General features: G+C 40.1%; 2 protein-coding genes and 1 long non-coding RNA gene across 5 annotated transcripts in view; 2 read left to right on the plus strand and 1 right to left on the minus strand.

Moving 5' to 3' along the window:
* The window catches only part of LOC144025989 (uncharacterized), a 38,045-nt gene extending 22,116 nt beyond the window's left edge, over positions 1-15,929 (plus strand). Inside the window, exon 2 of the long non-coding RNA XR_013285017.1 lies at positions 15,446-15,929. This is a non-coding gene — a long non-coding RNA (uncharacterized LOC144025989). The remainder of the gene's footprint in view (positions 1-15,445) is intronic.
* Positions 3,240-15,964, minus strand: slc9a6a (solute carrier family 9 member A6a). Its single transcript, XM_077532423.1, has 16 exons — positions 15,479-15,964; positions 15,002-15,201; positions 14,854-14,931; positions 14,712-14,788; positions 14,527-14,639; positions 14,328-14,433; positions 12,477-12,618; positions 11,093-11,198; positions 10,915-11,003; positions 10,076-10,189; positions 9,788-9,899; positions 9,530-9,683; positions 8,024-8,054; positions 7,852-7,937; positions 7,638-7,743; positions 3,240-6,804 (listed from the first exon to the last, which is right to left on the minus strand). Exons 1-16 carry the CDS (start codon positions 15,807-15,809, stop codon positions 6,580-6,582), a joined length of 2,070 nt encoding a protein of 689 aa, XP_077388549.1. The 5' UTR covers positions 15,810-15,964; the 3' UTR covers positions 3,240-6,579.
* Positions 15,965-16,492: 528 nt separating this feature from the next.
* Positions 16,493-23,439, plus strand: taf7 (TAF7 RNA polymerase II, TATA box binding protein (TBP)-associated factor). Of its 3 annotated transcripts, none has more exons than XM_077532429.1 (12): positions 16,493-16,571; positions 17,179-17,255; positions 17,346-17,424; positions 17,575-17,708; positions 18,077-18,197; positions 18,266-18,324; positions 18,739-18,811; positions 19,549-19,662; positions 20,064-20,249; positions 21,506-21,618; positions 23,087-23,146; positions 23,235-23,439. In XM_077532429.1, exons 1-12 carry the CDS (start codon positions 16,541-16,543, stop codon positions 23,277-23,279), a joined length of 1,092 nt encoding a protein of 363 aa, XP_077388555.1. In that variant the 5' UTR covers positions 16,493-16,540; the 3' UTR covers positions 23,280-23,439. The 3 variants fall into 3 exon arrangements, with proteins under 3 accessions (XP_077388555.1, XP_077388556.1, XP_077388557.1); XM_077532430.1 differs by lacking the exon at positions 16,493-16,571 and adding an exon at positions 16,605-16,920; XM_077532431.1 differs by lacking the exon at positions 16,493-16,571 and adding an exon at positions 16,605-16,869.
* The last annotated feature ends 47 nt before the right edge of the window (positions 23,440-23,486 follow it).

Genomic DNA, 23,486 nt, shown 5'->3' on the forward strand with positions numbered 1-23,486 from the left:
CTGCAGCTCACGTGTTGTTTTTATGAAGGGAATGTAGAACTGCTAGCCGTCTGCCTACCTGTCGTGTCGTCTTTGCTTGGAGCTGTATCGTGTTGTGCTGTGATGTTTCCTTAAATTGGATGTGGACTTTTTATCCAGCGCAAAGTTTCCAACGCACTGAGAGGGTTTTGTAATCTTTACTGGACACAAATGCGAAGTAATGGCTGTATTTCCAATGAGCAAATGCATCCGTTTGTGGCGGTCCAGCAGCTTCTTCCACTGTTTCCGTCGTGACGAGGTAGGAAAGCTAGCGCTGCGGCTTACACGTTGTTACACGTGACTCGGGGTTGCGTCTTTCGCTGAGAAAACGTGACATGCGTGTGACGTCACTCCCAAACGCAAGAGAAACATTTTCTCCTCGAAATTATCTTGAAATGGACAACAACATTTTGCATTCTACATACATTATGAGGTAATAAAAATAGTAATGTACAGCCATTTAGAAAAGTAACTTTAATCAGATTACTGGTTTGGAAAAATGAACGCGTTAGATTGCTCGTTATTGAAAGAAAGTAATCAGATTACAATAATGCGTTACTTAGTAACGCGTTAGTGACAACACTGCTCGCCAGCCAAAAATGTTTACTCCACATTATACACCACAATGAAAATATTTTAAACTCGTTAACACAGATGCCACAATGTCTGCTCATACGTATTTGACTCATTCACTGCTAAAATGTATGAACGTTGGTAATTGGGGTCATCTTGAGACCACCACATTTTCATAGATTTTCACAAAAACATGCAGCTGTTAAAGGGCCATGGGGGAATTTCAAAACATTAACAGTAGTCATATTCATGTGAAATTTGATGGCACACTGTTCCCGGGGAAGCTCGAAACAGTCCTGGGAACTTTATGGGTGTCCTCCACATTTCCACAGAAACTTGCACCTGTTTTGGGAAGGGAAATCTCAAAACTGTGAAATCATACAAATTAAATGATCAACTTTTAAAATGACAAATACGCTTTCCTTTCTAAGATTAATTTACACCCAAAAAAGGTTTAAATAATGAACGATGTGAGGGAATCTCTGTATCAATGTGTGATATCAACAATCTGAACAATGCGACATTCCAACCTTTTCTACTGTTGGAAAAAATCAATCTGTGAAGTGTACACGCTCCGTGCTCTCCTTCTTTGGTCATGAACAGGAGAACGACATGAAGATGAGTCATTCTCTGAGAAAAGTATGCGCACATCTGTCCGCTTTCACCTCCACGCTGCCAAAAAAGCAAAAACATCCCCGACACTCACACACTTTAGCATTCTTGAGTAAGAAAACGTTTTGGAAGTCATGAGGTCACGTCTCAAACTCGTCTGCAAGACTCAAGATGAGGCCCAAATGAGACTCTTGCAATAAGGAAGCACTCATGAGATATTTCAATCACAACAACACGTAAGAATATTTTATTTAGTAAGAAGAAAATCGAATGGTTCTACTTCCTGGTTAAGATTGCTATAAATACGGCCCGGCCGTTTTCATTTGTTGATATGAGCTCTATTAAAATCTAAAATCTGCTATTTTCTTTTTTCACGACATTAGCACATTATAACATTAGACAAAGATAATCTAATTCATCCCCCCCAACCCCCACCGACAAAAAAGGGCCTATTTTTTCCTTCTTTTGAACAAAAACTGCAGGACAAAATATTGTAAAACAGTCAAATGTCTTCCTGTAATTCATATGGAAAACAAGTCATTTTATTCATTATATATTTTTCTGTATCTGGCAGATTAATTTATCAGAATTTTATTCTGTCAAATATCGGAATTGACCTAAAAAAAAAAAAAAAGACTACTTCTTCTACCACTGTAAGATGATGTAATGTTATTTTTCATTGTGGCTAAATAATATAATTGTGAATATTGTCATCCTATCTGTCGGAATGGGTTTCGACTGTTAGTGTTGAGTGCCCTGCGATTGGCTGGCGACCAGTCTAGGGTGTCCCCCGCCTACTGCCCAGAGCCAGCTGAGATAGGCGCCAGCACCCCCCGCAACCCTTGTGAGGAATAAGCGGTCAAGAAAATGGATGGATGTTAGTGTTGAAACAACTGTTCGTCTATCAATGCTAATATTTTAGCATGCCAGTGATGTCGAATTGTGAAGGCGGGACTTCCGTGTTTTTGCACATCAGCTTTGATTCCGCTTCCGGTTCGCGACTTGTGTGCCGCGTCCCAATACTTGTGCTTCCGACTTTGTGCCCCTCGGTTGCGCGTTCCCGTCGACGGGTGCGAGTGAGAAGCCCTGCGCCCTCCCGGCCATCTACGCGAGCACGCGGAGGTGGAGGATGCGAGTGTTGGAACACGGCCCACGCGTCGCAACCCGGAACCAGAATCAAAGCTGATGTGCAAAAACACGTAAGTCGGAAGTCCCGCCTCTTCCATAGCATATTGACTACTACTTCGACCACTGTAAGATGTAATGCCATTTTTCATTGTGGATACATAATATAAATTGTGAATATTGTGATACTATATGTCTGAATGTGTTTCTACTGTTGAAATATCTGTTCGTCTATCATTGCTAACATTTTAGCATGCCAATTGTGTCGGAATCGTTAGCAATAGCTAGGCAGACTTAAGTGGTTGTTTTAATACGCAACATGTAATTCTCTTTATGTTTAGCGTGACAGCTGTAGCAAAAACTGTCTCGATTATATATCAACACCATGCAGACCTTCTGGAAAGAAGTGGGGCGCAATCCGGTGTCTGCCATCTGGTGCTGAAACTTGTTATTAAACAACAAAGTAGACGAAATCGTCACCATCAACATGCAACTGATGCGCTGCTGCTGTTTTAATCACAAGCCTCCTGTTGAGTTCTTCTCATCTTTTTTTGCACACAAATCGACAGGTGAGAGGATATTTTCACTGCCAGTGCCACGCACGCAATCATTGACTCAGCCATACGCACGCAAAAAAACAAAACGTGAACACAGCACGCGTTTTTGTCGGTGGCATCCACAGAAAGACACTCAGCGTCTTTTATTCGATTTCTGACTTTTTTTGGGTGTGTGTGTGTGTGTGTGTCGCAATCAGAGTCCAGCAGGAGGCGGATTCATGCGTCAGCTTTTGTCGTATCCATGGCAACACCTTACAAACGCAACCAAAGTACAGTACCTGAATGCTACGGATGGAGTGAAGACAGTAAGCGATGGACATTTCGATCATTTGACATCAATTTTTAAACAAGCGCGACTTTTCATTCAGTATTTTATTTTTACTTATTTTTTTTTTACTCACAATTTACCCAAAGCAAAGTGACAGATAAATGAGTGCAAATTCTTTTTTTTTTGTTCTGAATAACCTTTCCGAAGAAAAAAAATTAACACTGAAAGTGAGCACAACAATAAGCAAGAATGGCAGAAAAAAAACAAAAACATTCTGGGGCTCTCAGGTCATAAAAAAAAAATTTACTAAAAAAATATGAATTTCAAGTTCCTGCACAGCAGAAGATAAGTTGGAAGAAGAAAAAGACCTTCCTCTTCCTTCCACCATATCATCATCATCATCACACGCGCACTGACACACACAAAACTAGCTGTGGTGGACGACAACATGGCGGTTGCCACGGCGACGTCCTATCAACACTTCCTGTTGCAGCACCCGTGCTCGACAGCTGCTTGCTCACAAGCTCGCCACCCAAAATAGCCTCTCCAGCGAGCGAGCGCCTTTGTCGTCACGGCAATACATCTGCACTACATTTACACACATTATCATTATTATTATTATCATCTTCGTCCTTCTAAGATGCTTAGTCATGCTAAAAGTTCTCCAACTTTATGGGTTTTTTGAAGGACTTTGACCTTTTCATTGGAAAACTTGCCACTGCGATAAAAGTAGTGCCTCGGCGACATCGTGTGGCATTGCAGAACTATGTTGAAGTGAGTTGAGGACGTTCACTTTGACAAAAGTAGTGCTCTGCCGGCATCTTTTGGGATCTTGATGTCCAGGACAAAAGGTTTGCTCTGTCACCATCTTGTGGAATCTATAAATGATTTAAAATGTTTTTTTGTTTTGTTTTGTTTCCAATTTGCTGCCATGTTGCAGCATCTTGGTGCCGAGAAACTATGTTGCTGTAAGTCAGTGTTTCTCAATTCCGGTCCTCAGGGCCCCCTAGCCAGCCTGTTTTCCATGTCTCCCAATTCCCATTGCAGCTGATTCCAATGACAGCTAATCCGCCAGCTCTGGGGAAGCCTGATAACGATCTTCACCTGCGTTGCAATTGGGGGACATGGAAAACAGGCTGGCTAGGGGGGGTCTGAGGACCGGAATTGAGAAACACTGCTGTAAGTAGAAGAGCTTCATTTAGACAAAAGTAGTGCGCTACCACTATCTTCTGTTCTTGGGTGCCAAAGACTTGTATTTAAGTAAGACGAGGAGATGCATTTAGACAATAGTAGGGCTTTGGCGCCATCATATGATATGGCATCTTGATGCCGAGTGTTGAAGTGAGTAGATGAACTTTATTTAGGGGGGTAAGGTGTACTTTATCGCCATCTTGTGGCATCTAGACAATTTTAAACCATTCTCACTATTTGCGTTAGAGCTTGGTCCCGATTGGCATGGAGAACACTGTCTTAATTTTAATTTATTCTTAACATATATATATTTACGTTTATTGAGATGCACTAGTAGTTCCCCAGTTTACCGTGTGAATTTTAAGGACAAAATTCCAGTGGTGCAGATAGAAATTAGGAGTGTTGAACTTGCCCAAAAACAAAAAACGCACACGGTGTTGCCAGTCAGCGGCTCAGATCCACTTTCCGCATGACCTCCGACTGGAGGCCCCGCCCCCAAAGTGGAGCGTATTGCTACCCGGCTTGCCAGAAGTGCACCCGGCTTGAAAAGTTGCCGGTCCGGCTGGCAGGCACTTGATTGACAGCGCGCGTTACCGTCAAGTGGCCGACCGCATCCAATGGAAAAGAATCGAGAAGAATCATCGTCCAGCATGCAAAGCGACTCGACCGTCCCGCTGCTATCGCGTCATAAAAGCCATGTTTAGTCCATGTCCTACTAGTGCCATGAGTTGCCCATGTACTAGTACACTCTTGTCGTAAGAAAAATTATCGGACATCTTACTCGTGACATTTTTCTTCTACTGTATTGAATGACATTTCTGCACACTAGTAGAATGGGTTTGCAAGTGCATTATTATTTGACATACCTGTATACTAGTAAAATTATGTTAATTGCTAGTAACTTTTTTCACTAGGGCACCCTAGTTGAATGAGCAGAATGACTAAAATGCACTAGTAGGACAAGGGCACACTCATAGAAGTCCTAGGGTGCACTAGTACAGTGACTTTCACTTTATCGTGTAACTTTTCCCCACACATGCCTTTCATTACTGTACGACATTTCTGTACACTAGTAGACAACAACTATCCCAAACTCGTAGAATGACCAAAATGCCCTTGTAAGATTAACTAGTGCACACTCGTAGAATGACAAAAATGCACTCGTAGAACAAGAGCACACTAGCAGAATGCACTAGGGCGTAGTAGTACAGTGTAGTGACTTTTCCCCACAACTCCCTTCCACTACTATATGACAGATCAGACTAGTAGCATGCACTAGTAGAACAGCTAAGCCACACTAGTAGAAATATTGAAAAGCACTAGGACTAGGCTGCAATAGCAGAATGGTTATTTTTCGAATAACTTTTTTCCACAACTGCCTTTAACATTTCTGTGCACTAGTAGGAAAGCTAGTATGCAATAGTAGTACTAGTAAAATAACCCCCTCCAGCCCCTCCACTACTGTACTAGTTGAATGATTTGATGCACTAAAACCGCAACTGTCTTAACAATTAGTGCCTTCCACTACTGTGTGACATTTTTGCGCACTAGCAGACTTGGACACTTTAGTAGAACTTGTTGAAAAACTACATGCTACTAGGGAAGCAAAACTGTTGACAGCTGCGCACTACTAGTCTTACTAGTGAAGTGCTAGATGTTAACTAGAATTCTATAATCTTACCAATTGTACAAAGTTATCAACTAGTGCACAGCTTTGCTACATCAGTAGCATGTTGTTGGTCTATACTAGTGCAAAAAAAAAAAAAAAGTCATACAGTAGTGAAAGACCGTACAGTGTTTTTCTGTACAGTTATCAGCAATAATTTAGTTTTGTAATTGCCTATAGATTTCAGAAGATGGCGGTAAAGCACTAAATGAAGCTCCTCCCCCTCACTGCCTCCAAAATACCACTAGATGGCGCCAAACAAAGCACTATTTAGACATGGCCTAAGTGCAAAAATAGTGTGGAAAAACAAATGTCACTAGTAAGAAAGACAGTTGTCGTACTAATGTATTGAATTGAGAAACTTGACAAAAAGCGTACTAGTACATGACACAAGTAGGATATGGACTAAACGCTCAAAAGGTTGGCCATAGAGAACACATGCGTGTAGTTGCTACAATAAGGTGAAAGTGGCAAATAAATACGGACGACGTTACGGCGACGGCGGGCGAGATGGGCGGCGTGCCGAGGTAGCGGGCGAAGCGCCAAAGAAGCGGGCGGGCGGCGCCCCCTCACAAGCGGCAGCGCGGGTCCGTGAAGGGCGGCTCCGAGTCGTCCATGGGCAGCACCAGGCGCGTGCCGCGCATCACCAGCTCGTGCTCGCCGTACGCCAGCTCCCGGTCAGGGTCGTCGCCGGCCGCGCCGTCCGTGCTGACGGTGACGTCGCCGTAGTTCAGGTTGACGTCGCCGTCCGTCAGGATCAGGTCCGAGTCGTCGTCCTTGATCTGACACTCGTTCTGTGGGGGGGGGGTCTACTGTTAGTTTTTATTCGTTTTGGTTATTTAATAAATGCTTCATTTTAGTTAGTTTCAGTATTAGTTTTAAAAATGTGTACGGTATTACTTGTGCGCAATATTTAAAAAACAGCATGGGAGCGACGTCATCTGAAGGTGCTTTTCTATTGGCTGATCCCAATACTTGACATCAACACATATTCTGAATGTCATACACAAAACTATTATTAAATGCCTTACTTGAGTGTATGTAGCTATGTTTATTGCTTATTGTGCTATCTTTAACGTAACCCTCCGCTACAAGCTAAAGGGTCATCTGCAGTCAAAATTAATAGTGTGATTAATCTGCATTAATTACTACACAATTAATGCGATATTTTTTGTGATTAATTAGCTAACGCTTTAACTAATTAAATGTTATTAAAAATTATGAAATTACGGTATTCATGACTAAAAGATGGAGCCATATTTCTATTAGTTTAACATTTTTTTCCCCCACGTTTATGTTAATAAGAGTATGAAAACTTAGAAAAAAAATATTTTATTGTACATTTGGAACAAAAGTAAGATTTGTGATTAATCGGGAATCATGCAATTAATTATGCTTTAAAAAATTAATCGCCTGACACCCCTAGTTTTAACATTTATTATTATGTATTTTTCTTGCCCATCACGCCAGGAAATTCGCATTCAAATGAACGAAGGCGGCTTTTGTTTTCGCACCGGTGACGTCATTACGATCACATGACTGCATAATGGCACTGCTCAGGCTAGGTTATGATTTTCATATTTAATCTTAGTCTTAAAAAATAAAAATAAAAAAAATCAGGGAATACCTCGAAGGCCTGCGGGCTGGTGAGGAAGCGTGCCAGGGGGCCGCAGCAGGGGGGCAGCGTGGCGGTGAGCGGGGGGCCGCTGTGGGTCAGGATGGGCTTCAGGTAGCTTTTACAGTCAAGGAAAAAAAAAACTTTGCAAATTCACACTTGCACTAAATATGTGACGTGCCCCCTGCTGGCCGAGGCCTGCGTAATCGAAATGGTGCAAGGATACTTGTGGTCAAAGTTGTACCAAATCCGGAAGAGCCAGGCACTTTCCTGCTTGGTGCTTCTTCGCTCGGAACCTTCGCCGACGCTCGTCTGTGCAAACGCAGTAAATAGATAGTCGTTTGATTTTATTCTTTTTTTTTTTTCTATGTGCGTCATGACAGCCGGGCCGCACTCACGGAGTTGTCTTGGTCGGAGTCCACGCCAACCCTGTTGATGAAAAATCAAAAGAAATTAAGAAAATTTATGTAGCGCACAACTGTCTGGATAGTAATAGTAAGCAGGGACCGATTATTGGTGCTGATGTTTTGCATTTTTGCGAATATCGGTATTGGCCTTAAAAAAATAAATAAATAAATAAAAAATCTGACAGTCAATAAAAGGTTAAGCTAAAACCATTTTAACTCATTCACTGGCAGCCATTTTGACTGAAGCAACCCCCTTCGATCACAGCTGCTTTACTGGATTTGGACTGATTTTGCAAGGCCCAAAGAATATTGTGTTATATTGCTATAAAAACATGGAACCTACCAAAGGGAAGATTAGAGTTTGTTTTTTTTTCGTCAGGAAAAAAAAAAAGAAAAAAAAAAAAGTATATTTCTATCTGTTTCTGTTTTTCAGCAATTAGCATTAGAATATAGCTAAGTTTCATCATGATTCACAAACCTGCTTAGAATTGTGGGCTAACAGCTTGTTTTCATCATAGCCTTGGTTGATCTCTTATACTCTGCTTTCACCTGCTGGCCCTTTTTGTAATTACTACCATTTTTTTTTTTCACCCGTTCTCTGCAGTTGAGAGGCTGCATCAAAGCCTTCTGTATGCGCTAGCATAAAAAAAAACATACGTCTTTGGGATACTTAATTCATTTAAAATAAAACATGTATACGTTTTTAGGAGCAAATCTCAGGGTACTATTTTTTCAAATTTTCAGTTAACTTTATGGGAATTTCCCCTTTATGGGAACCTTCTGAACCTTTTGTTTTTGTTCGACATTTAAAAAAAAAAAAAAGAAATGTGAAAGATTTACATTTTGGTAAAAAAATATTTACTGTAGAAAACTATAGAAAGCTATGGTATTTACTTGTTTCCATTAATCATTTAACAAATTTAAATTTAACTTTTGAAGATGTAATGATAACCTTGGGACCTCCCTGAACATTTTTTCTTAAAAAATGAAGTCTATTGTCGAAGATAAAAAAAAATAAATACATTTTGAAAAGCCTGAAAAATTGTTAATTGTTAAAACAAATTCTGACAATATTTGTACTTTTATATACATGTATTTTTATAAATTTAAAATGAAGTCTGTTGTCGAAGATTTAAAAAAATAAATAAATCTACATTTTGAAAAGCCTAAAAAATTGTTCAACAAGCAATAATGCTTTAAGACATTACAACAAAGTCAAGATTGGTATTTGTATTTAAAAATAATTTGACGACAATATTTTTGCCTTCTTTTGACTGAAAATGAATATCGGCTTCAAATATCGGCTATCGGCCCTGAAAAAAAACAACAACATATCGGTCTGTCTCTAGTAGTAAGTCTATTATAGAAAACAAAACAAAACAAATGTGTACACAAGTCAAAAGGCTAACTAAGTCCAATGGATTTCAGTATTAATTCCAACCTGTGCCTCAATAGTTTTGTGCACAAAACAAAAATGAAAGCAAAGCCGCTGCCTACCGTATGCGCTGGCACGACAGCATCTGCGTGGTGCCGCCGCCGCAGAACCACACGGTGAAGAAGACCACCAGCAGCGTGGTGGAGAACATCATCTGCCGTGCGTATGTCGCCGTGTCCCGGATGGACAGGGCGAACGTCATAGCGCCCCGCAGTCCTGCCGAGCAAAGTGCAAAAAAAAAGAAAAAAAAAAAGAAAAAGTCACAACCAGATTTGCGGACGGATGGGATGGACCGGGGTCACGTGACTTGACTGACGAACCGGCAAACATCATCATGTGCTGGAAGTTGGATCGGATCTTGTTGCGTCGGCCCAGATTGAGCAGGAAGGAGAGCGGGTAGATGTTGGCCGCTCTGCCCAGGAACACGGCCAACTACGCTCACGGCGGTCAAGGACGACAACCCAACCAAAAACGGTGAACGGCAACACAAATTTGATGATTTTGAACGGAATCCATGTCTGATATGCTGCCATCTTGTGGCGTCTATGTGCAATTACAACCCATTTGCGGATTTTCCTGCACACACGTGTTCTTCCCAAAAAGGATACAAATGCGCCGACGATGAACATGGGGTTGAAGACGTGGTTCTGGAAGGTGAAGAGGGTCAGACCCATGTAGGAGAAGATGAAGTTCTCCGCCAGGAAGTTCAACAACTCAAACAGCTGCAACACAAACACGTCCATCCATATTTAGGAGTGTGATGATATATTGATATCGCGATAAATCGTGATACTTTTGTCTCCTGATAGATTATTGATACATCTACGCAAGTATCGCGGTATTTGTCGTTAATGTACAGCCACTATAACGGGTCCATTTGTCCATGACTTATTGAGCAATTACTTGGCAGGTCACTCGGGGGAGCCCCTCATAAGAGTGGTGGGGAAATGGACGCAAGTCTTTAGGCGAAGAAGACTCATCAGCTTACTTTGATTTGTGGAAGACATTTATGTGTCTCAGTTTTGTATACGTTTCTATGCAAAATGTGTATTTTATCTTCAATATTAACGTTTTAAAACATTTAGAAGCACACAATTCCTGAGGAATATTAATATTGATTTAATTAGATTTCATATTTAAGTCATTTTAGTTATTTACTTTTGCAATGTTACACAAAAAAATGTCAGTTTATAAAATGACACAATTGACTATGTAACTGACTGACATGTTGCATGGCAATAGTGTTGAAAGGGATACTTTACTTACTTTGCAATTTTTGGCAGTCAAACATTAAAATTTTGCCTATAATAAAGTTGAGATTTTCATTATTTTTTTTTATGTACAATTAGTATATCGTATCGTATTGTGAAGTACCCGGAGCACCCAAATAAACAAAAAACAAAACCCCGAAACAAACGTCATTGTGTCTCGATTGTAATCTTCTGACCTGTTTGGTTCGGTCCTGGGACTCGCGAGACAGGTTGTTGAAGGTGTAGTGCGCCTGAGTGATTCCGCAGAACAACACGGCCACCACGCCTGCGGCACAATCAAAATGATTGACTTCATTAAGTTACAATAACGCGAATACCGTTATCTTAGAATGTGAGCATGCGTGCGTGTGTGACCTGTGAAGCCGCACGCCTCGGCCAGCAGGAAGGTGCTCCACGACATGAGGAAGAACAAGGCCGTCTCCAGCAGCTGGAAATCTCGCAACTTTGTGAACTTGGTCACGTGAGGCCGTCGGTCGTCAAGGACTTCAACCTGGCCACATTGATTTGCTGCCATCTTGTGGCATGTTAACTCATTTGCTCCCAATTATTTATAAAAGCGTTTTTTTTTTTTTATGTTTTAAGTGTCCCAAAGACATTTTCTTTTCTTTTTTTTAATGCTAGAGCACACAGAAGGCTTTGATGCAGCCTCAACTGCAAACAACGGTTACAGAAATGGTAGTTATTACACAAACGGCCAGCAGGTGGCAGTAGAGCAAAGGAGATCAACCAGGAGGGCCATGTTGAAAAAAAGCTCAATTACTCACAATTCTAAATAGATTTGTGAAAATTAATGAAACTTAGCTATAATCTAATGATAATTGCTGCAAAACGGAAACAGATAGAAATATACTTTTTTTTTACCTTTAGTCTTTCTTTTGATAGGTTCAATGTTTTTTTAGCAATAGTACACAATATTCCGTGGGCTTTGCAAAATCAGTCAAAATCCAGTAAAACAGCCGGGAGCAAATGGGATTGCTTCTGTGAAAATGGCTGGGAGCGAATGAGTTCAAAAAATAAAATAAAATAACTACTGAAAAATAAGTTTACAAAGGTGTTTTCCTTGAAAAATTCAAAATTTAAAAATATTAAATAATAATAATAATAATAATAATACAAAACTAAAAAATATAGGAAAAAAAGCCTAACTAAAATAAAAATATTAAAAAAAACTAATTTTCATTAACGGAATAATGCAACAGATTTGCAACAGACAAATACAGTATTCCCTTGCTGTTTCGCTGAATTTTTAGTCCAATTTTGCATGCATTTTTTTTTTTTTTAACAGTAATTACCCATTTTATAAAATTTGTGAATGCTCAAACAAGTGAGAAATGTGTAAAAATGTAAATGCCTTGATGAGAAAAGTGTATAAAGTGTGTAGTGAGGGATTTTAGCGCTTTAAAACATTTATAATAAATGTAAAACATAAAGATAACTACTTTATTGCGGGCATTTTTTTGGCATTTTTTCCCCCAGCGAAAAACCAGGGTACACTACTATATCTTCAAAATAATAACTAAAATGAATAATACTATAATTTAACTTAATAAAATCGAACAAAGTTGCTCTAAAAACTCACTGAATTTAAGAAGTCAAAACAAAACAAAAATGTATTACAATGAGCAATCCAAAACTATTTATATACTGCCACCTAGTGGAAGAGCATCGAACTGTTCTGCTTTGTTGTCGCGTCTAAATCTGAATCGGCCGGCTGAGTGTGAAAACGTGTAAAGGATATGAGCGCCGTGACGACGCCGGTGGCCACGCCGAGGGCGAAGGAGCCACTGAAGATGCCGAGGAACATGCCAAAGGACTTGAACATGGCCACCACCTCGAACGTGTGGCTGTTGTCGCCCTCCGGCTGGTAAGCCACGATGGACCTGCCCACAAACATTCGATTAGCTCCAAAAAATAAAAATAAAAATAAAAATCCCCTTTGACACATAAGCGCATCATGTTGACTTATTGTTCCTCATAATCTTTGCTGATTTAAAAAAAAAAAAACAGACTAAGAGAAAGTGAGCTAGTGTCAAAATGATTCTGGCTCAGCTTCCTTCAGCGACCGCCAACATTTCACACGTTTGACCTACGGACTTCTTCTGCTGCCATTTTGTGCAGTGAAGTATTTTGCTTTTAAGGTGATCAACTTGGCATGCGTTTTTTTTTTTTTTTTCGCTGAGTCAACTTTGCGACGCTGCAGAAATCACATTGAGGCGCACTCGCAAAAATGACAAATCGGCAGTTGTTTTGCTCTCTCGACGTCGACGTGCAAATAATGATGAAAAGCGCATCTTGTTTGCTGTCTCGAGATATAAATAACTGAGTAAAAATAGCCCACTCGACAGGGATTATTAGAGCCCCTGCGGTGACTGACGTTGGAAAGAATGTAGATATTATAGAAATATATATAAATATATATAGATAGATATAGATATTATAAAGTAGGCGATACAATTTAACGACAGACGAGCATTTCCTGTGTAACAACCATTACTCCCTGTCAATTTTTTTTTTTTTTTTTTTTAGTATCAATGGTTGGTACTGGCAGCCTCCACAAGTACCTGATACTGATAAAATAAGTGGCCAGTATCAACCCGATCTTCCATTCATAATTCAACACATTTGATTAATTAATCAAATAGTTGCACACTTTTTCATTTTATTAAAGTATATTATATATTTTTTTTTACCTGGTTAATGTTTATTCACCAATTATTGTTGTTTATTTCTTTAAAAAGTACTCACCAACTTTTTTAAAAAACTGATTCAATTACTGATTCTGTCATTGTTTTCCAGACCTTTGCAAATTATTATCATATATCATATAATATATATTATGTTATTTTGATTAAACAGATCACCTGTTTTCATGGACTACAAAAAAAATAAAAAATACACAAAATACTCGAGAGGCTTTAAAAAAAATAAAATAAAAATAATCATAAGAAGAATTGATGCACTCACCAACTTTAAACATTAAAAAAAATAAAAAATAAATAATCATAAGAAGAATTGATGCACTCACCAACTTTAAACAAAAATAAAAAAAAAAGACTCAATTACTGATTCTGTCATTGTTTTCCAAAAATAAAAGCAGATGTTTGCAAATTATATATATATATATATATATATATATAATTTTGATTAAACAGATCACCAGTCTGTTTTTATGGACTACCAAAAAAAAAAAAAAATCACAAAAAACTCTAGTGGCTTTAAAAAAAATAAAATAAAAACAATCATAAGAAGAATTGATGTACTCACCAACCTTTTTAAAAAACTGATTCTATTACTGATTCTGTCATTGTTTTCAAAAATAAAAGCAGATGTTTGCAAATTCTTATCATATATTATAAAATATATATATTATTAGATATTACTTTGATTAAACAGATCGCCAGTCTGTTTTCATGAGGGACTACAAAAAAAAAGAAAAAATACTCAAGAGGCTGAAATCAGACAATTTTAAGGTAAACAATGTCTCTAAATGGTGACAGTATTCAAATCATTGTTGCTTCATTAGATCATCAATTAGTTGTCTTCTAATCAATGACTTTAAAAGTGAGAAAATAAACACAGCTGAACTTACGAGGAGAGAACGACGGCCACGGCGTCGTTGAGGACGCTCTCGCCGAACAGCAGCGCGTACAAGTCCACGTCCACCTGCAGCTCGTTGAAGATGGCCAGCACCGTCACTATGGCAACGGAAGACCAAAAACAGGCAAAACAAAAAAATAAATCACCTAACAACAACAATATATCAACAATGCAAACGGAAGAGGACGCACCAGGGTCGGTGGCGGACACGATGGCGCCGAAGAACAGACAGTCCGTGAAGAAGAATTCGCCGCCGAGTTGTCCCATCTGCTTCATGAGCATCGCGCAGCCATACATCATCAACCTAGCAAAAAATAAATACAAACTGAAATGATGATCATAAATTGTAATAGATGTGTACACGTATGACCTTTACCCGATGACAAAACAGGAAACGACCGTCCCCAAAAAGGCGTACGCCAGGATGGAGCCCATATTCCGGAAAAAGTGTCTCTGCAAAAAAGACGGGCGCATGTTGATGATGTCATCAAGAGGGGTCACCAACAACATTTGCGTACCCGCTTCAGGCTGTATCCGGCGTGGAAGATGATGGGCGGCAGGAGGATGTTGAAGAAGACCTCGGGATCGAACGTCACCTGAAGTTGGAAGTAAACAATCTCGTAATTAGGAATTGCATTGTGAAACAGGAAGAGTTTTCCCCCGCACCTTGCGCAGCATCTCGTTGTCCTGCACGTCGTCCACCTCGCTGGCGCTGATCTCGCCCTTCAGCGTGTACTCGTAGAACTTGCCCCTGGAGTGGACGAGCAGCGTGGCGGGGCTGGCGTTGACGGGGCAGCTCAGCGTCACGTTGCTGACGTCCCGCGGGACGTGGATGCCGTAGCGCAGCACTACGCCCACCAGTAAACCTGAACCACAAGACAATAAAATGGGAAAAAAAAAAAAAAATCATTTATTGGATGCTTGATTCGACTTGCTTCATTTTTATCATCTGCACATTTCAGTTCATTTGAGACTGTTGCTGCTGTTTTGGTTAGCAAGGGGACTTTGCAGCACCTTCCACAGACACGCCTCCCTGTCCCACTGTTGCCACCCGGAAGTATATGACACATGACAGTAAAACGTTATTTAAGAAGCCTTTTCTTTTTTTAGGTTTAACACAAACGTGCGGCGGTAGAAGCTCACCATAAATCATCGCCAGTCCAGTTTCGTGCAAGAAGCGGAACCGGCGGTGTTTGAACAGCCAAATGGTGAGGATGGTGAGGGTGAGGAGCAGGATGAAGATAAGCAGGTCGGCGCTGTCCTGCCGATGGCTCTCCTCAGCCTTCTTCTCCGTGACAATGTTCTCCATGGCACTGTCCTCCTCCCCTTGCTGTTGCTGCTGCTCCAGAGGCGACGAGGATGCTCGGCACACGCACACACACACTGACAGGATCGCCGCCAGCGGCGGCAGCAAGCGCCGCCACCGCGTCCCCGTCACCCCGCGGCCGTGGCTGGCAGTCCAGTTAAGCGCCATGGCCTGATGTTGGGCAGCTAAACGCTGCGGTGTCGACGTTGCGCGGCCCAAAACTTCCGCCAATATCTCACACGGCACGGACTGACACAGGAGATAAATAAAACGACAGCAACAGAGAAATCGATTCCAACCCGGAAGTAAAAAGTGTGTTTTTCCAGGACGTGTCGACGGGTTTCAACTTAAAAGCACCACGGCGAAACATTTACAATTTAAAAGCGCAGCAAAGATACAAGATTATTTTTTACTGAATTAAAAATGATAACTCAGTATTTATTTGATATTTCATGTAAATATACTTTTATTCGACTACATTTTCCTCACTAAGAAATTAAGTAACCTTTCATTTGAAGTCGTATGTTGCTAATCTGAACAATGACAATAATGGTATTAACTGTATTTATATATCAGATTTCGAAACAAAATTAAAAGTTATTAAACAATAAAAACATTTAATTAATGATTTTTACGTATGCTAAATAGGAAACACAAGAGAAAACAAATAAATAGATTAAAAAAAAAATGCATAAAAGCACAAACGTCTGATTCAGATTCGAACGTGTATATGTCTAAGCCTTTTTTTAATCTGTTCATAAGTAAAAACATTTGACTATAGGAAAACAACAGATTTCAATGATGATATCGCACCAAAAACGTTCTTATTGTTATGGATTTTCAGAGTATCTTTTAATGTAACACATGCCGCGATATCGAATGAGTGACGTCACGGTGCCATGTTGGCAGAGATAATGTCTTATCTTAGCAGTAAGGATATTATTATTATTTTTTACATCCTATTCACTTTATAGAACTTTAGTGGTAAAATAATTGTTGTAGGAGATAATGTTCAAATATTTGCTCTTCTCAAGTTCAAGTGCAAGCGGATGATTGTCGCATTTCCGAGGAGCATTTGAATGCAGCATGAGCTCCATCCTAGTTTCAACTCTTTCGACATGTCTCTGGCTAGTAAAGCTGCACTTGTATTTACAACACGCTCGACATTTTTGGTATAGCTTGACGCTTGGCTAGTCGTCCCCTGATCTTCTTATTCCACGGGATCGTGGTAATTACTAATAAAAAAACAAACAAACAGACATGACATCGAAACAGAAAGGTACGTCTTTTGATTATCTCGTTTGGTTAGCTTCCTATGCTAACGTTGGCCGGACAGGTAAACAACATTATGCACAGAAAAATATCAAAGCAGTCACATTATAGTCCATTAATGTTTGTATTTGTTGGCGGAAACTTCATAACTAAACAGCTACGAAACCATCAACAACAGTAGAGCAACGAGATATAGCTGCATTAACACAATCAAGCGTATTTGGAGCATTCTGGGCTACAGTAATGTGACGTTTTGGCTTTGCAGCTGGTAAAGCTGTCTCGAAGAGTAAAGAAGACGCTCCGTACGAGTTGGAGAATCAGTTCGTCCTGCGGCTGCCAACGGTAAGTGTCTGCAGTTTTTCTTGTTTTGTTTTGATCTTCCTTTGTAAAATGCACTGTGACCAATTTCTGAAACCATTTTTTATTTTGTAGGAGTATGCATCTACCGTAAGGAGGATCGCACAGTCCAGTAGTATGAATATGAAGGACAGACTCACCATTGAGTTGCACCGTGAGTCAACTTTTATGGGATCTGAACAATTTACATTTTTTTTTCTTTATGTGAAAATTTGGTTTGGATTTTTCTAATGTAGTATTGTGGTGTTCAACTTTCAATGACGTTCTGCTACTACTCATTAAAATAATAATAAATAATTCACAGCTGATGGTCGCCATGGCATCGTGAGAGTGGACCGTGTCCCGCTGGCCTGCAAACTGGTGGATCTGCCATGTATCATTGAGTCTCTCAAAACGGTGGACAAGAAGACTTTATATAAGACTGCCGACGTCTGCCAGGTAGAGCTGGTCCAAAGTATTATATGTAGGAATAAAAATCCAACCTTTCATTTATTTCATTCCGTATGGTGGCTTAGTCATGACGTATGGTGGGTCTGTGGACAGAACTTGCGTGGTAAAAGTGCTTAGTGTTATCAAACTTGTGGGGTTCAAATCAATATATAAGGCCATATTACAAAAATAATATATTTTTACAATTTAATTCATAGTGTGATGTGATATATATTTTTTTAAATATCACAAGAACCTGCCATTTGAACAGACGTGTATTGTAGACATATTTTTAAAACGTGAAATGACATCATTGAGTACCAATGATTTATTTATTTATTTTTAAATATGTCATGCGCTGGCTTCTGTGTGGTTAGATGCTGGTGTGTACACTAGATGGAGACCTGTACCCTCCTTTAGAGGAGCCAACTGGCACCGATCCCAAGTTGAAGAAGAAGGACAAAGACAAGGACAAGAAGTTCATTTGGAACCACGGCAGTAAGAAGACAAATGCGCGCACGAGTTAATAATCTTCGTTGCACTCATAACCTTGTCTTCCCCCCCAGTTACGTGTCCACTCAAGAACACGCGCAAGAGAAGATTTCGCAAGACGGCGAAGAAGAAGGTTTGCAGTAGTTTTTGTTGTTGTTTTTTTTCGTGTGCTTTTCCACCTCTCATCAGTCTTTTTAGCATCTATCTCCTCCTTTGGCTTTTACCCAAGCAGACGTTTACATTTCTTCTAACAGCACCTCTAGCGAACCTTCGATTTACATATAAATAAAGCCCCTCCATCTTTGTTTGTCCCCAAGGCAGAGCAACAAAAAAAAGCAATTTCGCCGGCGCTTCTTTTCATAGTGAAGGAGCGCATGCTCGAGCGCTACACATCAACGTGCTCTTTTTGAATCAATCTTCCCCACGGCGCAGAGTTGAGAGTCGCATCGATTTGGCTGCCTTCTGTTTCCTAATCGCTAAATGCTCTTGCTGGCAGTGGGCCAGCTGCTCTAACTAACCCCGCACTCTGTCTCTCCCTTCCTCGCAGTACATCGAATCTCCCGACGTGGAAAAGGAGGTGAAGCGGCTGCTGAGCACGGATGCCGACGCCGTCAGCGTTCGTATCCTTCCGCGAGCGCTCGTCCATACGTCGCAGCGCGCAGCGAGGACGGGATTGCTTTTTGTGCCGTGTCAAATGCAATCTCATCTTAGCTGACATGAAGCCACGCAAAACTAAACAAAACAGGTCATCTGAGCGGGTAGATGTAAAAAATGGGAACTGCAGGCTGGACAAGCCATCTTGCAGGAACCAGCCTTTGAACTTCTCCTATAGTCATTAAATTCATCCAGCCAATACTGCTAATGACATAACATTATTATTATTATTGGTAATTTTATCTACCACTAAACATAAAAGAGAAAGTAATATAAAAACAAATGTTTTTTCAATAGCAATCTAGCTGAAAATCACACAAACACTGTAGTACATTCATTGTGTGTTCAAGTGTGCCTTAAAGGGGCGTGGCCTAGGGAGTGATAGCAGCAGCGGCATTTAGTTGGATTGGCTGTTTTCCACGTGGGATAATAGAATAGAATGACGTTATCATTGCACATGTACACCGAAATTGAAGTATCTGGTCATACGAGAGGTGCCAGCAATTAAAAACTTATAAAAACTAATAAATCAGGCAATTTAAAAAGAATATAGATATACAACAGGAACACTGGACACACACAAGCATGGAGAGAAAATGTCCACTCCACACAAGAAGTTCGGAGCTGAGATTCAAATCAGGTTGATTTGTTTTTTGGTTGGCTTGACGATATTGGCGCTTTGACCTTGACCCGAGATGATCAGGGTGGGAAGTCATAGCAGAGGACGACATGAAGGACGGCGACCCGCACGGCTCTCTGGCCAACCTGGACTCGTCACCTGGAACGTCGGGACACAAGATTGGTCACGGATCCTCAAGTAAGTCACACCAGCTGGAATATAAACATCATTTGCTGGAGAATGGGCTGTATTTTATTTATTTCAGAAAGGTGCAAATGTTACAAGTTCATAATGTTTCACTGGCTTATACAATAATATTAAATATACTTTGTTCTTATTTTTAAAAACACAAAATTCTCTTTTTGATTACAATAAAATAATTTAAATTGCATTCTAGATTCACTCTGGAGATTACGCCACAGTCCGGCAGATTTAAAGTCTCTGCTCGTTAACGACTGGTATTAGCAAATGCCAGATGTTTAAAACATTGCAATGTGACGTAAATAATAACCTTGACAACGAGCTGACGCGGACGGAATGCGATGCGCCGGTATCGAATCTCAGTTAACGGCTGATCAACGCTTTACGTGGGTCATCAGCCCAGCGTGACGAACTGCGCGAGATGTTCAACGACATCAGCAGCTCCAGCGAGGACGAGGAGGACGACGCGGACCGCCATGAGGACGAGGACCTCAACATCGTGGACACGGAGGACGACCTGGCCCAAGACAAGCTGGATGAGTCCGACCCCGCCCAACGAGAGTCGGACACAAACAACCAAATAGGTGAGAGATGACTTCTCTTGCTAGAGAACACACGCAAGGTTTAGTTTTTGTGATATTATGCCTTCATTCTGGAAAAGTGCCTTTACTTTAGATTCTTTTTTTGACAATAATATGTTCTATGGAGCCCCACGAGTCTAAATATGTCATTGTGTTTAATCTTGTGTTTGTGGAATATGAGTTAAGCGGCAAAATACCAGCCTTTTGTATCCATCTCAGGCGGTGGCCATTTTGCCACTTGCTGTCGACTAAAGATTTCATCACAGTTGCTCAGGTCACAACCAATCACAGCACAGCTTTAGAAAACAGGTGAGCTGTGATTGGTTGTTACCTGAGCCCTGAGCAACTGTGATGTCATCTTCAGGCGACAGCATGCAACTATTATTCGACTAATGTTGGACTATTATGAGAATGAACAAATGAAAAGGTTGAAATTGACGTCATTATTAGTTGTGTGTTAGAAGAGAAGTATTTAATTCATTCACTGCCATTGACGGCTGTAGACGTCAAAGATCTGTTTTAACTTTCATGACATGAATCACATGAATGTTTTTTTTTCTTGTACTTTTTTAGGATAAAGTTGCACTATTATTGTGAGAATAGTTGGGTTACTATGACAACAAATTGCAATGTTACAAGGCAACATTTTTTTTAAATGAATATTCCATTTTCAAATGACAAGCACAAATGTGCTGCATTAAGTTTTGAAATAACATTTATTTAATGATTCATTCTTCAGACAAACTAGAGAGAGATTTGTGTTGGAATTTAGACAATTCCTCATAAAAATTCAGACTATTCTCCCCCTCTTACTTCCATTTTTTTCTTCTCAGCGCCGTCTTGGCAGTTGGCACTGTAGAAAAAGTCACATGGGGGGGGGGGATTGCCTGCGATTATTTGCAAAGGGAGCCACAATTGTAGTTGAGTTGAGGTGAGGTAGTGAGCCGCCACTTTAGTGTAATTTAACGAGTCCGCTCTGTGTGCAGGCTCGTTCAGTTGTCCTTTGAGTGCTTTTAATCCGCCGCCTCACGTCCTTTTGAAATGGACGTGTTGTCTCCATTAAGCACAATTTTCACATCCTGGCCAGCCAGGACGGTCAACCATGTGAATACGACCATCATCCATCCATTCTGTCTCCAAACTCCCTTGCATCTTCCTTTTCACTTTCACAAGCACTCCCAGTCACGTCCTCTCTATTTTTATTTATTTATTTATTTATTTATTGACCAAGTCCTTCTCTTGCTGTTGGTTGATTGTAGTGATGGAGTATCAGGTTCAGATCAGCAGCGTCAAGGCCAAGCTTCAGGAGACGCGAGCCCGCAAGAAACAACAGGAGGAGCTGATCATGAAAGTAGAAAACCAAGCCCTTAAAGTGAGCACACGCACACACTTTCGAAAAACAAGAGCTTAGAGACAAAAATTGAATGGAAAAGTCCATTGATTTCAGTGGGTGTGGTCAAAAAGTAGCTTGTTTCGATTCATTCATTCATTTATTATAGATGCAAGCTCTTGGGTTAATGAAGCAAATGGGGAAAATGCTTTTCAGAAGGCTAATTTATAATTAATTTCTACAGGACTGTCTCAGAAAATTAGAATATTGTGATAAAGTTCTTTATTTTCTGTAATGCAATTAAAAAAAAAAATGCAATACATTCTGGATTCATTACAAATCAACTGAAATATTGCAAGCCTTTTATTATTTTAATATTGCTGATTATGGTTTACAGCTTAAGAAAACTCAAGTATCCTATCTCAAAATATTAGGATATTTCCTCAGACCAGGTAAAAAAAATAAAAATGCCATTTATGCCATGCATAACAGAAAATAAAGGACTTATCACAATATTCAAATTTTCTGAGACAGTCCTGTATATTAAAACTCATTTTATTTTTTTCTTATGTAATATTGACATTTTTCGAGATGTGAGTTGTGGAATTTTCATTAGCTGTAAGCTATAATCATATTTACTTGCACTTATTTTAAACTTAGAAAATATCCCTTTCATAAAAATTTAAATATGTTGAGGGTGTGAACCAAGAACCGATTATTTTTGTCATTATTCCAAGAATTGTGATACAAAAATACATTTAACGAACAATTTTGCAATTTGATTAAAGTCCATGTTTTATGAGAATAAATGTCAGTATGACAAGATTTAATTTTATCAGCAGAAAATTGTAGTGTTACAAGAGTAAATTATTTTTAAAGTTCAAGTTAAAGCAAACATTTTGTTATGAGAAGATACATTTTATGAAAAAAAAGATAATTTATTTCTATTAAAACTATTTTCATGAAAATCATTTTGTAATATTATAAGAATAAAAGACATAAAACTAGTCATTTACCAGGAAAAAATGTAATTAAATAAATTAAATGACAAACTCATTACTGGCAAATCCATTTTTCTTATACTGACCAAAAAAAAAAAAAAAAAAGTATTTTCATCACAATGATGTTGGAATATTATGAGAAATGATGCCAAAAAAAGATGAAAGCTGGACCCAATGAATGTTTGCCTGGTTCCGTATGGGAAATAATTCCAATTGGGTCCAGATTGTGTGGAAGCAGACGGTTGAGCTGGCGGGACAGCGAGCAAGCGAACGAGCGAGCAGACACGGCTGCCATTTAGCGCCCGCGCTGTTCCCGCCGGTTTGGGGCCGCCGTCTGCGCTCGTTACCGTCACGGTCGCGGCGCAAAAAGGTCAGCCGTCTCTCTGACTGACATCCTGGGTGGCCTTTCTGTCGGAGCAGAGATAGTTACACACATTTGAGGCGATCACAATTAAAGGAGGCGAAAGATGGCCATTTCATGCAAATGTCACGTCTCTCCTCCCTCCCAGAACCGTTTCCAAGCGTGTTTGGATGAGATCGTTCAGCAGGAGGAGCGCGAGATGGAGCAGGTAACGTTTCCAGGGTGTCACGCGACGTGCACATTTCCGAATGTTCATGACAGTGAGCCGCTCCTGTTTGTTTGTCCTGTTCCGACAGCTGGCCTCGCTCCAGGAGCAGCTGGATTCTCTGATTGAGAAGTGAGCACCAGGGGGCGCCCTCACAACACCCTCAACACTCCGCCTGAAAGCGAATGATGAAGAGGAGGAGGAGGAGGATGTGAGCCTTGATGCAGACTTGCTGTGTCATTCCTTGTTAGTTTGATATTTTTACAGAGAGCTCGCCCATCTGCATATCAGCTCACATTACGTCATTAAAGTGTTTTGTTTCAACAGAGAAATTATGTCTGTT

The sequence above is a fragment of the Festucalex cinctus genome, chromosome 9, assembly GCF_051991245.1.
Source record: "Festucalex cinctus isolate MCC-2025b chromosome 9, RoL_Fcin_1.0, whole genome shotgun sequence".
Classification (NCBI taxonomy): domain Eukaryota; kingdom Metazoa; phylum Chordata; class Actinopteri; order Syngnathiformes; family Syngnathidae; genus Festucalex; species Festucalex cinctus.